General features: G+C 32.7%; 1 protein-coding gene across 1 annotated transcript in view; it reads right to left on the bottom strand.

Annotated features, from left to right (window-relative positions):
• The window catches only part of LOC149065833 (cytosol aminopeptidase-like), a 93,277-nt gene that overhangs the window by 50,773 nt on the left and 23,260 nt on the right, over nt 1–19,244 (bottom strand). The window contains exons 3-6 of the mRNA XM_089254052.1: nt 16,995–17,046; nt 13,339–13,444; nt 11,752–11,820; nt 9,439–9,547 (exon numbers count right to left, since the gene is read on the bottom strand). Coding sequence (XP_089110178.1) covers nt 9,439–9,547; nt 11,752–11,820; nt 13,339–13,444; nt 16,995–17,046 — 336 coding nt within the window. The remainder of the gene's footprint in view (nt 1–9,438; nt 9,548–11,751; nt 11,821–13,338; nt 13,445–16,994; nt 17,047–19,244) is intronic.

The raw sequence follows: 19,244 nt of genomic DNA, 5'->3' as shown, positions 1-19,244 counted from the left end.
TCAGAAACTCCGGGTTAATATAAATTTGACAGATTTTGAAATTTGACATTTTTTCCTTATTTAGATTACAATTGAAATTTTGGCAAATTTTAAAGTAAATTGAAAATTATTATGTGTGTGTTTCTACCACTTGATATACCAATCGAAGGAAATAATTTTTTTTTTTTTTACCGTTACACATGAACAAGGTACGCGCGTTCAAATATGCATGTTCTATTTATGAAACATTGGCCTTTCAAGACTGCAGGATTCTAGATATATCTAATGTGCAGTGTGCTGCTTTGATTTTCCCGTTCGAACCCCAGGGTATTGTCATCATTCGTCATGTGGGCAAATTCTGGGTAATATAACACAGAGGAATGTGCTTTCTGCGTGAATTGTTTATATTTATATTGGGTGAATACTTTTTTATTCTTGCATTCTTAGAAATACATGTTTTTGTGAACCGCAGACTAATCAAAATGAGATCAGCAATCGTAGATAGTCTTGTTATGTTCAACTGTATGGATATTTATAACTCACAATAATATGCCATTTACTTGCTAATGAAAATGACAACATCACCGATGAAGATGTTATTGTAGAAAATGATCTAGTAACAATAGTTCCAACTGATGTATGTGGAATGCTAGATATATTTTGCAACAACGAGGATGAGGTATTAGAAACTCCTGAAACGTGTTCTTCAAAAGATGTAAAAAGATGTAGGGCAGAAAAAGTGCAACACTCATGTTAACGTTTCAAGAAAAGGCAAGACAGTTTTGAGCAATCCGAATAAAAAAACACCATTGCATGGGATAAAAAAATTCTTCCTAGAATCCGATCAAACCTCAGCTCTGGATTCCATTGGAAAAGATTTGCCGTATGCAGGGGTGCAAGCGCCCCTCATCTATTTCGGAGCAGCAAATTTCATTTTTGGAGCAGAAATTTTGAAAATGGAGCGGAACTAAAAACAAACTATATCTGCAATATAAGGAGTAATTTTTCTGTGAAATGCCAAAAGTTTTGCCAGAAATGGTTGAAACAAATAATTCTAAGTAAATTTCCTTCACAAATCAAAATCCATTTAAATTTTTTCTGAAGTATCTTATCTGTCACTACTTAAGCAACATGCATACTAAAAACCTAGGTAGCAAGAATTTCTGCTGCTTGAACACAAAATCTTATTCATCCTGATATAGCAAAAAAAGTGCGTGCAGAATATAATAAGGGTTTCCGTGAAAAAAAAATTAGGTTCTTCCTCTTTAAAGGAATTATTAAATTTAAAAGCCAAATTAAAAAAATGAGAAAAATATATAAAACCTTATTTACTTAAACAATTTCTCAACCTAATAGCATGTTAATAGATTACGAATCACGAGTCGGTTTCATTAGTTTTGCATCTCAATGACAATTTTTTTTCAAATTTTTCATGCCCTTGAACATAATGTTGATTTTGTATGTCTTATTCCATTAAAGCATTGGATGGACAGATTTTTCACTGTTCAAACAGACTTTTGTGAACACTGAACTATTTTTCACTGTCTGTGTTACCATGTGCTAAAGATAGAAAAGCCTTCACCAAAACTGGCAAAATTTTGAACTAGGGGCTGCTTTCAAGGTTATAAAGTTGAAATATGTCTGCCCAATATCTATCTCTCTATTCTCTGAACTGATTTCACTTCTTGTAATTCTTTGCATTGTGGTGCAACCCATTCATCACACATAATTAATAGTTCTGTTGGTGCTACAATGTTAAGCAACATCCCAGCAATACGTGAGGGAGTAATGTACCATCCCAGCAATGCAAGAGAGGGAGTGCGAAAAACAAGAAAAGATGCAAACGTTTCATTCTCTCTAAAAACATGTTTTGGAAAGGTAGGACATTAATATAAAAAAGGTATCTCACAAAAGTTATGTAAAATGAGCACGCTCCTATAGTACAAACTCCTTGTTTTGACTATTGTTAAGAGCATGCCCCTCCCCCACAAATGCAGTGGCTTACCGTGCGGCCATATTGGGTGCCAAATGGAGTTGAAATGGTGAAAAAAGCTTTGTTGACCAAAAAAAAGTCGTCAGTAGCGCCAAAAATAGATTCTGCATGGGTAGAATTTTTTTTTTCCTCGAGCCGCTCCAGTTCAACAAATCCAGATTTCGCAATGTGAAATTGTCACGATCAGACACCACATGACCGCATAGTGGCTAGATGACAAAAATATAAATATTTTAGCTTGAGTTTTTACAGATACCATTTTTTCCCAACGATCTTAAAAAAATGTCGGTAATTTAAACGAGTAAACCAATCCCCTTTTTGATGTATGCCGTCTTTGAATGCAGGTTGGCAGCCACGAAATTAACGTTATTTTCAGTATATAACCCGCAGGAGAAAAAACGGTCTCAGAAATCGGAAAATTTGACATATTCATTCAGGGACTTTGATAGTCCGCCGGTTAACCAGTAACACTATAGGACTTTATATTTCAAGGTAGTAAAACTACTTTCCAAGGTCACAAGGTAACGCTATTGTGGTAGATGGTGGGAAGTGAAAAAAAAATAGAAGTTTCTCCCTCCGTGTCTCGGAAAGAACGCGTCCTGTGAACAAAATTTTCATGCTTCTTTTTCCCAAATTCCATATATTTGACGCACTACAGTACATTAGCGGTACTTCCGTGAACCACAAACAAGAATTGGCGCAAATGAGCAGGGATTCGGAGCCTTGGCACACCATGTAGCAAGAGAACCATTTCGGCGCAATTTGGCGCAACTCTTGCACCCCTGCGTATGACCATTATAAGCACGCTGGAAAATTCATTTAGAGTTGCAAGAAGCAGATTGTATTTCGCACTTTGAATTCCAAAGAGAAGTGACAATGAACCTTCTACGAATGAAGGAGGGGTTAATTATTCATCCAGGTCCATGTTGTCAACTGAAAAAAGATGCCAAAGTCATCTGTTAGCCATTATATTGTGTCTGCGATGCAAGGACGAGGTGCGGTTTGCCGAAAAACACCAAATGCTACCAATGTGACAAATGGGCATTAAAGATGTTTTCCTTCTTTTATCACAGACATTACAAAAAAAATTGAATTTTCTGCACAAATTTTTATGTTAAAAAAATTGGTATGTATTGCGAATTTGAATTTGTAGTAGAAAATAGAAAATTATGTGTGATAACTGTACTCCAGGTATTACACTATAAAAGTTTTCTAAAAATCCTTTTATAAAACTTGAAAAATTCAACCAATAAGATTATCGGTTGCATTTGCTTGAATGTAACCTATGAGCTTTATTGGTTGGATTTTTCGAGTTTTATAAAAGGGATTTTATCAAACTTTTATAGTGTAATACCGGTAATAGTGTAATACAGTTTCCATTTTCACCTCTCACTAAGTGCCAATGTTCAATACATCGTGGAAAACAAAGCAAAAATTTTTTTCTTCAAATTTCAAAGTTGATCTATGTACAGGCATGCAAAAGGACCTTGAATTCCAAATTCCAAACAATAACTGATTTTGTTCATAGTTTGGCCTTTAAACAGTTAAACAACAAAAACCAATGAGATTCATCCAGGGTCCCCAAAACGATTGGATTGTTAATGGCCCGCCCACAAACACAACCAGACCTGCCAACCTCTGAAGAAACAAATCCCACTTTATCCATAACAAGCGTACCACAGCCCATTTTCAAATTCATGGACAAAAGAGGTGGGTTAAAGAAGGGGAGGGGAACCCCATACTAAAAACTGATTAGTAAGTTATATAATTATCAGAAAAGGTCATTTCTGCATGAGAAAAAAAGGTGGGGGTTAATTTAGAAAAAGAAAATATTCTCATGAAGAGAACCGCTCTGTAACAAAAAATTGTTTGCTTATGTCTTTGACGTTTGCAAACAATACGGTAGAGCAAATATGTCTTTTGACATTTTTGCTCTACCGTAATGCTTTATCTACAATGAAATATGATCTCGCTCACTGGGACACAGAGCCCCGATCATGTGAAAACATCAAAAAGATAAAAATTCATTTGATGGATGCTAAAGGGTTCAAAACCAACTGATATTCATAACTCAAAATTAGACATTCTAGTCACCTGAAAACCTAATCACATTATACCTTTCATCCATCTTTGAAGAAGTTAAAGAATGGGAATCCCTTGCTTATCAACACCATCAATAAGTTTTTGTTCGTTTTATTAAGAAAGTTTCATCAATATTTATTCCACGGAAAAGAAAGAAAGCCACCCCTTAACAGGGTTGTTTTGTTTAAACCTTGGTGTTAACCAAGTGGTTATTTTTTTTCTTCAAAAATTCAAATAAAAGTGGTCTAAATATCTTTTTTTTTCCTTGAAAAAAATCATATTGGTTCAAAATTTTTCATTTTTACCACATTTTATATTCTTCTGGGTACATTTTGATGGTATATCTTTAAATGGCATAAGATGGTACAAGAGGTTTTTTTTTTCAAAAAGTCTCATAAAAGTGGCCTGAACATATATTTTTTTTCATAAGAAGTATCTCAGTTATTTAATGTTATATACAGAAGCCAAAAAATTTGTCGTTCTTACATTTTCTAACCTTTGGCTACATTCATGGAGGGTCCATTTGGTTTAATAAAGGTGAATTGCAAGCGCATCCACATCATGACCATGGCATACTCTGATCTGTTGTTGAACAAGAATTTTTGTGCTTTCACCTCATAGCCAGAACACAGTGGACAACATATTTAACATTTCTTGAGTAAGTTATAGTTATTTGTTTGATTACTTAGTTTTTTGTGATGTTTCCATGAATTATGAAATCATGCAATACTATAATTAAGTTATCATTTTGCCATAACTGGCTATTGTTTCCATTCTGCGACGAAATTTCCCACGTGTTGGATGCCATTAATTTTACATTTTTAAGTTTTTTTGGTTTTTTTTTCAAATCAAATAAAATTTATTGTTATATAGCTACAAAAAAAAAAAGAGAAAAATTTACCAAGGAGTCAATCAAAAAATGACCCATTCTGGTAAATGCTAGTTACAAATTAGTATGAAAAACAGAATAGTGTCAAGTAAAAAAATCAAAATTATTCAAATTAAAAAAATAAAATAAAATAAAATTTTTTCCACTTTATAAAATTCCATTTCTTCAGGAATATTCATGTCAATTTTCAAGTCATTCTGACAATCATTCTTTTTTTTACAGTGTTTTGAAATCAGAACCTTAGTTATAATTACCCTGTATATCGTAAATAATTGCTAATTAATCTGCATTATTTATACTTCATTAAATACATTATATTCACCTAATTTTTATTATAGTTTTTACAAAATAGCTTCCTAATTAAGCATACTCAAAGTAACTGGAGAAAACATCTTTATATTATATGATTAATATTAACATTAAAAGAATTTTCAAACACAGTAATCAATTGAGTTAAGCAAAAAATAGTTAAATTGCAAAAGTTGGTTTCCGTTAAAATGTAAGAAATATTTTATCAATTAATATGGGAATAGTGTTAATTACATTAATAAACATTTTATTTTAATTAATTATCAGAAGTTTGAATGATTTTCTCAGAAATTTTATTGTTTTTAATGTTAATACTATTTAAAACAAAAACTGGTTTAAACCAAAAAATCTGGTTTTAAAAAAAAACCCGGTTTTTTGATTTTTTACCAACCCTGCCCGTATATCATCGAAGAAAGTTTTGCTTTTGCTACATTTCAGCTAAGCTTATAATGGTAGAATTTCCTGTAATCTTCTGATAAGTCTGTGATACATTCAAGTCACTCGTTTTTGCAAAAGATAATGGACGTATTTACAGAAATTGAGGGACGAAGCCTTTGTTTGGGAAAACTGAGCTAAACAAGAGAAAAATGCTTCAGATTTATTCATGGTTTAAAATTTCTTACATGATAAGAATGATGGTTGTTCAGAATTTGTTTTAATTATTATTTTTGGAAAAAATTCTATAAGATGTATCGGATTGCAGTAATTTAGAACAATTAAGTAAATTTATAAAGTAATATATATATGTAATGCATATAAAGTTTTATATGGTTTATTATTATATACAATAGTTTGTTCATCAAACTTTCTCCAATAACTTCTATATCATTGAGGTAATTTGATATGATTTTGAATCAAAAAAATTTCATTAGTATGTTAAGTAAGACTTAATTTCTTAAACATGTTTACATTGAAGGAACACAGTTGTTGGTGAGGTTATGATTGAAGTGTTCAAAATTTTCAACGGGATGGATAGAATGGACCATGAGTTATTAACATACCATCAATCAACTGCTTCAACAAGGAGACACCAGTATCGTTTAGTAAGGGACAGTTCCAGGCTGTGGTGTCGCAGAGAGTTTTCCTCTAATAGAGTTGTTAATAAATGGAATAGCTTGCATCTCTGGGAGTCATGAATGCTCACACAATTGATAAATTTAAAAAAAAGTACGATAAAAATAGTGGGATAAAAATCGAGAAGCTATCCATACTTAGAACTAAGACAACCATATTCTATTTTATGGGCAGTGTGTTGTATAGTATTAGTTAGTCGTTTTTCTCTTTGTTATATGTATATGCTTTTACATTGGGTTGCTGTATTTTAGTTATATTTAATATCCATATTTTTATGGGCATCTTTCTTCAGCCACCTCGTTGGGCATTTTGCCTGTTGTAACCTTTGTTTGTATTTGTATTTAAATTATCAATATTAATAGAACTATATCAAGTGCATAGTTCAATATTAGCTTATGTCAGGAATTTCCAAAACTCCTGAAAATTCCTGACCCTGAATTACCAAACAATAAAAAGTAATTTTATAAATTTCAAACACAAAAATATTTTGATGATACTCAAATATCGGAAAATAATGGTCTATTATTGCAAATCTATCAAAAATACGTGAATTATGAACTCAATTTTTCGACACAAGTTCATTTAGAAAATTTGGCCTGAATTAAAAAAGTAAAATGCTATATATCTCATGAAAGCATAAAGGGTTAAGATGGCATGCAAATTTTGGAAAAATATTGATCCATCAAACAGATGCTAAAGGATTCAGGCACCACTCAGTATACTGCATAATACAGTCAGAGGCGGGTCGATCGACAATCGAGACATTGTTTCAGCACATAAGCTGCACCAATAAAATTATCGCAAAAACTCCCAGTGGTGTTCTAATTTTTCTCACAGCATGGCGGGGGACCTAATGGCTCTGCGGAATGATGTCGATCACCAGACCATAGATTTCTAATATTAACCAGTTTGGGACATAGACAGGAAACATCAATATTAGGGGATTGGGTGAAAAATAATATTTTTATTAAAAGCAAAAGAATATAGTCGTATTAATTTTCTGAAATCATACTAAATATGATACAATTGTATCGATTGGTAGGTATGCGCAACCATTGGATGTTCTAATCCCCTCTCCTGCTTTCAAGTTTCCTATTACAAAAGAGGATTTTTTCTCTTTTCTCCCTCTTTATATTTGGGGGAAAGCTTACTCTTATTTTTCTAGGCAATGCTATTCATCACCATGGGGCATGTCTATTCTAATAAGGATCATCCCTTCAGAGAAAAAAATAAGGACTTTTTCAGGAGTGGCTGTAAAAAGTAAGGAGTTATGAGGGCCCTTCCAGAGGGGAAATAATAAAAAGTTATGACTTTAAGGGGTTTGTAAGGACATATGAACCCTGTATTAAAACAATTTTCAGGTGATTGTCAGAGAGCTAATTTTAACCTTCTTAACAGTAATTATAAGAGATCTCTTGCCCCCTTCAAAACCTCTTATTTCAGCAATGACAACCCCAGATACTTTGTAACTTTGCTTCTCCTAAGAACATGTTTTCACCACCCCCTACAATCTGTCAGATCAACAAATAACAGAAGCGGACAGACAGTGCTTGAATTATACCTTCCCCCCTACCCACTTTGAGGTGGTATAGGAATACCCATTTTGTATAAATAACAGAAAAAGATTGAGAACAATAAATTGAGCAAGAGAAATACTCTTGAGTTTGAGAGGGGAAGCACTATCACCTGAAAAAACCAGGAAAAATTTGTGGCATGTTATAGAGGTTTTTGTTGCAGTCGAACTTGGTTAATTAGAAGCATAAAGTCACTGGAAAGAAGTTCGAATTATCCAATTAATCTATATTGTATCCTTAAAATGACTACAAATAGCAATTTAATCATCAATATCTACACAGGATTAATATGTAATCAATATTAGCTGCTACATTATTCTATTGTTCTGGAATAAGTATCACTGTAGAATTTTTCGAGCATGCTCAAAGTCGGATTTATGGTATTAGATCAGGATCATCAGTTACAAAACCATTTCCTAAATTTTGCTTATCATTCATATGGCATCGGGAAAATCTTCTTTCATTAATGCATTACAATTTGTATTTTCCGATACTCTACATCACCTTAACGACAATAAAAAAATTTCAAATTTTGAATGGTACACTTTGATTCATAGATTGAACATCGTAATTTGTATTAAATAGTACACATTTTTGATGCACTCAAGCTGAACAATGTTTAAATAGGGATTAAATTATGAAGGAAAAAACCACTGAATTTCTCAACTTTTATTTCTTTGTGAAGATCAATTGTTTAACAACTTGGTTGAAGTAAAGTCTGACTGATTGTAAAAATTTCCCAAATAGTCTATGTTTTCTCATACTGAAATCATGATTTTCCACCTTTAACTTTGTTATCCAAAACATTTGAAAAAGGTGTGAATTACAAGAAATTTTAACATTAGATTAGATGGAAAACTCAAGGGTCATTCATAAAAGTTTGGATTACCCAAAATTTGAATTAACCAAGTTCCACTGTATTTCAACTTTGCCAGTTATAATGTGAATCAGTGACCATTAAACCATGCGGAAAAAATTAAAAGACATCAAAAATATATGTACATACAGAGTTGAAAATTAGGAAGACTTCACTATAATATCACCAAAATTCTTAAAAACACTGGTTTTTCTTTCTTTCATTTGAAGAATATCAAGATATCAATCATTATCCATCCACTATTTAGAGGAATTTGAACCGCATAAACATCACATCATTACTTCATAAAATCAGCAGAGGTAAAGAATATTACACACATACAATTCTCTAAAATGTATTTTTACATTGTAAAAACTGTCATGTTTGAATGTATCAAAAATGTTTCATATTTGACTTAACTCTTTACAGTCCAAGATGGCTCAGATAGGGAGTTTGGGTATGTTTTGGATTTGTGAAGGGTGAGGAAGAAAATTAGATTATCAGAGGCAGAAACGTGAAAAACAAGTTTAAGTCGCATAGAAGAGTGAGGAGGAAGAGAGTTGTGAAAACTTGGGCAAGTCTACTTTGAGGGGAAAAAACTGGTAGTAAAAGAGTTAATGTTTCTTATGACAAAATTTCAGCAGGATAGTTGATACTGCTTGGGAAAAAAACTCAATCTCACCTTTCTAGTACTTGAGATATTCTTCCAACTTTTACTTTTGGTTTCTGAGAGGCTTTATTCTTTAGTTCATCATATCTGAACATTTCTAAATACACAGCTTCTGCAACGCCTGGTAAAAAAACTATACTTTCATAATCTGTCATTGCAAAATCAAATGTCAAAAATAAATATCTTACCTTCCTATATGTGAAAGGACAAATAAATATGTGCAATTGAGTCTTGTTACTCCAAGGGACTGAAGAAATCGCTTCATCATAACAAAGTATCATTATAAAGTAATTCCTGATTTTACAAATTTTAACATTCGCAAAGATTTTTTTGTTGTAGCAGAATTTGATTCAAAGGACAAAATTATTTATTTAAGTTTTATATAATAGAAATAATGAGGTTAAATATTAAAAATAAGACAAAGCAACTCAAATCAATTAGGCTTCAAAATTTTCGGCAGAAGTTTTACTTAACATTTTTTAGACTAATAATCTGTAACTTTCTTTTGTACAGGTATTGTGGAATTATATGGAACAACTAATTCCTATGAGATATAGGCCTGTTCAAACAGTCTTGTTTATGTACTGTATGTACAGCGTGATCATAATTACAGTTCCTATCCTCTGAGTAGTTCTCAAAAACAGCCAAATTTTTAGGATATCTTAATGAGACCATGGGAGAGAGATTTATGTTAAATTTTCGACCTCCAGTTGGAAAGTGGTGCTTTTTAATTGCACTCTACATTTTCCCATGGACCATATAGCATACATACCAAGTTTCAATGGAATACGTCTACCAGAACAGGCACTACATTGGTCAGAGTAGTTTTAGTATACTGACACTGCTCAGACCAATGTAGCACCTGTCAGTATACTGACCTACTCCTACCTATGCTGTGCCCGTTCTGGAGGGCATTTTGTATTGAAACTTGGTATATATGATATGTGGTCCATGAGAAAAAGGAAAATTCAATTAAAAAAATGCCACTTTTTCACCTGATGGTCGAAAATTGAACTTTTTTTTACTCCATAAATCTCTCTTCCATGGTCTCATTAAGATATCCTAAAAATTTGGCTATATTCGAATAAGCAGTTTTGAGAAATCTACTAGGAGTACGAGAACTTTAATTATAATCACCCTGAGAAATTTGTATATCTGCATGCCACCTGCAGATTCATTCACAGCTACATAATGCAGACACATTTTATTTTCTGGTTGGGAAAAATTTTTGACTCTTGCCACTATAATGTATGACACAAAACCCAATTTGAGCTTTGAGAAATTCTCAAAAGTTAGTACAGTAGGCTCATGGTAATCTGGCACATTTCAGACCAGGGGTAGGCTGGATTACTGTAAGGTTTTTAAAAAAACATTGCATTCAAATTATTTAAAACCCACTGTATGTATACCAAATTTTCATTAACAAAATGCCATATAAAGCCACAAATAAACTGAACTTTATACATGAATTTAGAATATTTTATTTTTATAAATTTGCTGAAATGAGTTTGCATAATGAATTCCCCACATTTCTTTTCCATAAAAAAAAAGTTGAGTAAAAAAGATATGGTTGCATGGGAAGGGGGGCATATTCCTAGACAAGGTCAACCAACTTCCCCCTTCTCAAGTATTTTAATCATTTCTGAACGAGAGTCAATGTTTCATGCTTTGTTTTGACTGCAATGACATGCAGACACAAGAGAAACAACAGAGATGTAGACAAGAGACTATCACAAATGAAAGAGACTTGAGAATCAAATCAAAGACTGAATTTTATAGATGCGGTGGGTGAGTTACAATACAGAATATTGTTCGGTATTATTTTTCTCTAAGCAGCAGGCGCATGCAGAGACATGTGGTGACATTTTCCATTTCTCTACATCCGCAAGAAGCCAACAACCATCATGGATAAGATATTTATAGAGGACATATAGTATATAGTCTCAAGTTCCACAGAGGAATTTGGACAAGGTGCACGTGTGGTTCAGTAGTATATAGTCCCTTGAGGTCACAGACATAAGCACACAGTGCATACTGTTTTTTCCCCCCATTTGTCTTCCTCTTTGTGTGTCTTCATGTTTTTATCTTGTTTGCATATTTGTGGAACATATTCATACACACATGTTTTTCCTGTAAAAAAAGTGGTCCGGGGAGAGAACAAAATAACTGGTAAGTAAACCCTGAAATTATATTGGACGGCCAGATTATTGAGTCTACTGTATAAGAAACTGTTTATTCCATATAACTTTTTTTTCAAAAATTTGCACAACTTGTCTGAATGTATTCTGAAATGCTCATATATATGCTAATTAAAAAAATTCTCACTTTCTTCATCATAACAGCTATCAACACGGATTTCTGTTGCTCCACAATTAATTAGTTGCCTAACAGCAGCTGCAATAAAAAAATATGTAACTGTATAAAGCATGCAAAGGATGTATCTGAGTTCTACATGTTATTTGGATAGTTTTTCTGTTTGGAAGTATGCCTCTAGGATCAAAGTTTAGCCAGTAAAATCTGGCAAGGGGAGTTAAGTATAATTGCCCTGTATATATAGAGGGAACGTTGTTCACGAGTGTCCAAACCATCATAAGGTTGACATTCTGCATTGCTTTTCCAACATTTCCCTCCAATGAAGTATTCGCTTTCTGTGCTTTACTGACACGACATAAGGCAAAAAAGCATGGTAAAAAGACATGTAACTAGCACTGTCCTCACACATCCAAATTCTTAGTTGATTGGCCTGAAAACAGTTGTGGATTCCATGAATAAAGAACCACCTTTACTACATGTGGGAAGCCAGTGCTAAAATACAATCAATCCTGCTTATAATGTTTTCACGTAGTACGACTTACATTTACGATAGTACTTTCTTGGTCTTGTCTCTAATTCTCATTAAGATTTCCCGCTTATAATGTCTTTGAAACATTTTTTTTTAAACGTTATAAGCAGGATCACTGTGATCCCTGGGTCCCTTCTGAGGATGGAATTCACATATTCCTTATACCTTTCAGAAGTTCCAATATTAGACACTTGTTATTTCATTTGCTTATTGCCATGCTCTGGCGTCAGTTTTGATCAGGAGTTTGTCATTGTAATGGTTTTAATTTGGTCCAAATATTCTGTCATAACATTCTTATTAATGGCGAATGATACGTCAATTCGATCACTGACCCTTTTATTTGAGATTGAGTTTTCCTTGTCTTAAACTCTCTCACATGCGTGTACAAATTTATTGTTACTGTAAAGATCAGTAAAGGAGGGGGGGGGGATGCAATTTAAAAATAATAATAAAAAATAGTAAAATATTGCAAGAAACTCAAAGACTTGAATTAAAAAAAAAAGACATACATATTTGAAGAAATAAGACATACATATTTGAAGAAATAAGACATACATATTTGAAGAAATAAGACATACATATTTGAAGAAATAAGACATACATATTTGAAGAAATAAGACATACATATTTGAAGAAAAAAGAATTTTCTTATTATTCAGAGTATCTTCCGTAGCTCCACAGTTGAGTGCAGGTGTCCGTAGAAACTATGGATAACCCGCAGCAGTTGGCACTTATGCACGAATAATGTTATCATTTGGGCATTGTTATCATTTTCACAAAGTGTGAATTTGACTCTCATCATAACAAAAAAAAAATAGTTTTCAGGATCTTGGTTTATACATTAATCTTTTTTTCTGTTCAAAGTTTTTGAGAGCAATTTTGAAGCTAAGGGTGAAACTGGCCTTCTTCTTCTGAAATTTATCATTATCAATCTATAAGGTTTACCCCCCTCTTGTCGACAGATATCTCTATCCTCAGAGAGTTTGCATTGTCTTGATTGGGTTGCGGTAGCCATCAAACAGATAATTTCAAAAAATAAAATATAACTTAATTGATTTAAAAAAACTTACCAGCAACACCTTTACGGATATTCTCTTTTTTCTCATCAACTTCTTCTATAGGATTGTATCCAGCATCCTTAGTACCAATGTCAGTTACACAAATGATGTTATAATCCTATATAAGTGATATTAAAAATATAATACATGTAAATTCTGAATAATAAAAAAAAAGTTGTATCAGTCAGGGTTGCACCGGGCATGTATTTTTTTCAGCCCCTTCCCTGAAATTAGCATATAAAATATTGATTCGGGCATGTATGATTTCAAGTCTGGCATGTAAATTTTTAGAGATTTGTCCAGCCCTGGTATCATTATCACTCAAACAGTTGTAGATGTTAAAGAAAAACATGCCTAGTACAAAGTAAATTCAAAGAATGCTTCTACGCAATCATATTGTTGCCAGAATAAAGTGTTCTTGTTCTCAAGACGTTTTTTTTAAACTTCATAATTTACTGGATTCTCGTTGAATTGTATACGAACATGCTTGAATAATGAGAAGACAAGGCAAATAAGTTAATAATGAAATAAGTGTTATTAAATGCTTTTTTTTTTTTTCAAAAGTGCTCAATTTTTTTTTCTAAACCTAGGTATACAGAGCAAATGTTATGTACAATGCCTGCACAAAAAAATTCATAATCAATTTTCTTACACTATGCACATTTTTAAAAAAGGTTATAATCTGGAATTGTTCTTGTTGTTCTGGACTAGAGTCAGCAATCAAATGAAATCTGCTGAGTATTTTAGAATACTCACCTACAAATATATTCAAATGCATGTTTAATTTTTTAAGGCTATCCAAAAGTGTGCTACTTTAGGCGGCAACACAACAGCACAAACAGCTGTATCAATATTAGAGATAACGGATCATTTACTACTGGTTATAAAATGTAATTTTGAAATTAATACATAACTTTTAAATAATAATCAAAACAACAACAATCGTTTTTGTCAAAATGTGAATTATGACAAGTTTGAAATACAGGGTGGGCAAAAAGTCTGAAAAATGAATAAAAACCGGAAAAATAACAGAAATAAAAAAATGGTTTGCAGGGTTAGCATCGTTAGGTCACTGGAATTTTTTGTAAGACAGGAAAAAAATGACTCAAAAACAGCCGATAGGTGGCGCTGGCAGGGCCGTATTTATGTTTTTGCCACCCGTGGGCTATACAAATTTTGCCGCCCCTTCCCATTTCAGTCTAACTTTTCCCCCCCTCCCCCTTCCACCCCCTCTCATGCCATTACTAATAAATCATAAAGAAACAAAAGACAAAAAAGTGGTACTGTATATAGTTGCTCCTATATTTCACTTTTCTGTCCTGTATTCGTATCCCATTCCGATGCGTAATGATTGCCATATAACGGGGAGATGCTCAACCTCCGCCCGCAGGCGTCCACACATTTGCATATGTAAGTATCTCAGCACCAATCAATGGTGTCAAAATACTTTCTGCGTACTTGGTTTTAGTCTATCAAAAAAAATCAAATAATGCATTACATAATATCTATACATATTATCTTTAACCACACGTCCTAAAGTGTATTTTGAAATAATTAAATACTTTTCAAAATTGTTTCTTTTACTAATTAAAATTCTAGATGGGGCCCGACACATGGTTCGTGCACTTGTGTGATTTAAATTCTCGCATTACTTGAATATACAGGGTGTCCCACAATCTCCTGATGGTTTCGAAAATGGGAAGAGCAAGAAAACAGTGACAGATATTAGTCATTCTTGCGGAATGTAAACGTGCGAAGTCAGGAATTTCATATACGTCATTCCTGTTTCAAAGGGTTGAATAGTTATTAAAATTCAAAAAAAAATTATATGTTGGCATCCTGTGCCCAAAAACTGAATTAAAAAGTGGTTGCCTTGTCTCTTCTGATGCCAACGAATAAATTTCCATGTTTCTAAGTGCAATATTCTCAGAGATATCTGAATTTAAAAATCGGAGAAAAGTTGAGAAAGAAGCATTTTCTGTTAGTTAAAATGCACAAGCAGTTAAAATAAATAATACAATAGGTATATATAGAATTATTAAAAATGGCATCCTATACACAGGGTTCTGTTCATGGACTAATTTTATTTCTAATCTTTGTCAATGATATCAATAATCTGGATCTACATGGTGATTTGATTAGCTATGCTGATGACGCAGTTACTGTTTTGTCAGAAAAACATACCATGCTGAAATCTGATACTGAAGATGATTTAACAAAAATTAACACTTGATTGAGACATAAGTTAACTTTGAATCTCAACAAAACTAAATATATAAATTTTCAATTATATAATAGAAATATTGAAACACTTGTAATTTGATACCATGAGTTGGGATGTTCTGGTGACCAATGTTTCCGCCCAATTGTTTCGGAAACTTAAGAGAGTTTTAATATTTAGTAGTCACTATAAACAAAAATTTAAAATGTAACTCCAATGCAACTGCACTCAACCGCTTGAGTCCCAAGCAGCGCGATCGCGCTGTTGAGATTTTATGTCGAGAAAACCCAGTACATTTCGAACATTGTGGACAACTGACGGTGCATTACCGATTGTTGAAGTCGCGCGCTCAGATTTACTGACACAAGTACATCACACAGCTGCTTTTAATGTAAATAGTGCATTTTACAATAGGTAGAATAATACTATAATAATGCAATAATACATTACAAAATAAATTTTTTTATTTCATTGTTATCTTCTCAATAATTTTTATCGAACAGAACTTAATTCATCGATGTAAAATAAACAAAGCGCTATCGTGCCGCTTGGTATTTCTAGACATAAAATAAAACAAGCGCTATCACGCTGCTTGAGTCTTTTTGTACTCATTTAGAGAAAGCACGGTTGCGCTGTTTGGGATTCTTCGACAGTGTTTTTCAATACCCCCTGGGACTCAAACGGTTAATAACAAAATGAAATAAGTGAATGTTTGTTTGTATTGCTTGAAAAATATATCTCCTGAATTTAATCATACACTTTATTTTGCTTGGTTCTACTCACGTATTCAGTATGCTATATGTGTTTGGGGAGGCGATTATATATAAAAACTTGACTTTGATCCAGTTTATCTATTCTCCTGATGATGCCAACCACTAGTGTTGGGGAAACGTTGAGAACTAACTCAAACGGACGACGGTCTTCGAACCCGAAAAAACAATTTTTATCATAGTTTTCTCTGCCAAATTTTAAAGAAAAAAATGATTACCACATTGTTACTGCGGTTTGATATGGGGTGCCATAACTAAAGCGGAAATAATTATCACAAAAAAATATGCCAACTTCACTTGATCTCGAATCATGTCTTTCATTATCAGACTTTGGCCAAGGATCATCAAACACTTTGTGAACTGGCTGTGGCTGGGTCAATATTTAATGGAATTGGCATATATATATATATATATATATTGTATTTTTATTTTCTTTTTTTTTCTCAATAAACTATTTATTATTTATTTGGCCAGGCAATGTATGTACAAAATATTCAGGTGTAATTGTCATAACATGATATCTTATTCACAAAACACATCCATAAATTAATTAATGACACAGTGAGATTTATTATAATTTCTCAAAAAAGTTACATATGCTGTTTTTATTTCATACATGAAATTCCATAAAATCATATATTAAACAAATCAATATGATACACATAAAGAAAACTTACAATATGTATATCATAAAAGACTCTAAGCTTGATATCGTCAATCAGAGGGAACCTTGATAGTAAAAAAAAATTATATAAAAATATCATGCAAATTAAAAATGACTATTTCCATAATGTGAGCTGAGACACTTGAAACTTTCAGCTGTTGTAATTTCTAATATAAAAATTTGATTTGAAATTTTAACATTTGGAATCATTCAAGTCCGGAGGATTTCATTTCACCATTAATCATGATCACCTTATGCACACGAAGGATAGCATATACAAATTAAAAAAGTTATGTACGTACCTTGTATGAAATGATCAACTGCAAATTGATTCATTATTTAATAGCAATTTATTGTTTTAACAACATCCAGAAACTACAAAAACTCAGAAAGCCTTATCCACCCAACTTTAACAATGTGATTACAGGTATTAATCCCAGAGTCTCACAATGTGAAGCCATCATGTAACTGTACAGAGGTTAGCTGAATTGATTGGCATAACTGGATAACGTATGATCCTATGGGTGCGCTCAAGTTGGTGGGGGGAAAGAGAGGAAAAAATTTCTGAAGAAAGGGGAAATATGGAACAAAAAGTTTGAGAAACTATGTTCTAATCTAAAACCTTCTGTATGTTTTTTTAAGTGCACACGCAATCCAGTCAAAACAAAGTAACTGAAAACCATATGCGCTGACTCACAGTTGAAATAGAAATGATGACAAAAAGGTCAATCACTAGATATATATCAACACATTTTCACACATTATTCTGCTTACCATGACTACCTACATGAAGATGTTCATTTCATGAGCACATGTTTGTTCAGTCATTGCTTCTTGTTATCCACAGCAATAAAAATTGTTTGCTTGCACTTAATAGAGGGCTCAGAATTCAGATCATTGTCATTGTTCACTGTAATCGGTTTGGCAGGTTTTTGACACATGACAGTTTGCGATGGTTTAAACTGCAATGTCAAAAACCTCAAATACTGAATTTCAATATAAAAATTCAGTCATCAAGGCATTTGCTTCCTGTGTAGATGAGACGACCTGAGGTTTGGGGGCATTTCCTGGTAAGTGATATTATCAATAAGCAGTTTTTTTTGACAAAATTCAATAACAAAGAAAATGTGAAGACCTCAAACTTTTATTTGTGCAGCCTTTTTTGATAACAAGGTGAGTCCCATCACTTATTATTATTAGCAGATGTAATGATTGCAAAGCAATTGGAATTTTGGTTTTGCACCTTACCTAAAAGTTTTTATTTCAGTAGGAAATGTCATCCCAGATTTCACAGGAAATTTGGGATCACTACCCATTTTCTAATTGCTATTTTATCAACATTTTTTTAATTTATCAAGGGAGAGATGGCGAGATGAAGATCTGAGCTGCCCAGGAGGAAGATTACATCTATTGAATAACTTGGTGGACCTTTACACAACTGAATGTGACGAAGAAGCCGAGATCTTGAGTCAAAATAACATTCAATTGTAACCACAGAATTCCGAAATTGGCGACTTCGTGATAGTAAGACTTATGGGGGAAAAATCAATCAAACATTACAGCTATAATTATGAACAAGTGTGACAAAAATGTGGAAGTTTCTTTTTTGAGAGCAAGCGATAAAGGGGAATCTTTCAGTTTACCTTAGGTGTCAGATGAGTTGAGTGTTTTCTCAATGACATTGTACTCAAGCCAACTCTTAAAGAAAGGAGACAAAGCCTTAAAAAAAGGGAAATGTCTTCCAGTTCAATGAAGTCTCCACTAGATGTTTTTGCAACTAACAGTTTTAGATTGTTTTAATGTTTTATTTCTTTTTTTTGCTTAATTTATCCAATTTCAATGGTTTAAAAGAGTCAAGTTTCTTTTTCAACAGTCATATTTTTTGAAAATAAAATTCATTGTTTTGCATTATTTTTGTTGTCACTGTGGTTCTCTTGACACCCATGTTGGTCACATTGCCCTAAATCCACTTACAGCCTTGTTATATACACAGATGAGGTGGCTTTGCCAACTATTTTTATTTTTCATAAAAAGGAGGGGTGACCCTCATTAAAACAAAAACTACATAAATCTTATCTACAAACGAGGGTTTGCAGGTTTTTGAAGCATGGCAGTTTTTGACTGTTTAAACCATGGTCAAAAACCTCAAATATTGCTTTCAATATAAAAATTCCCATTAGAAATACACACATTAATTGCATGTATTGTTTAAAAAATGAATATTTTATACAAAGAATAAATACTTAATATGAGTAAAATAATT

Source organism: Pholcus phalangioides, unplaced genomic scaffold, assembly GCF_987345545.1.
Source record: "Pholcus phalangioides strain wild (caught in Gottingen) unplaced genomic scaffold, Ppha-v1.0 ptg000039l_1, whole genome shotgun sequence".
Taxonomy (NCBI): domain Eukaryota; kingdom Metazoa; phylum Arthropoda; class Arachnida; order Araneae; family Pholcidae; genus Pholcus; species Pholcus phalangioides.
The sequence above is the reverse complement of the archived record's forward strand: the minus strand, read 5'-3'. Positions and strand labels throughout refer to the sequence as shown.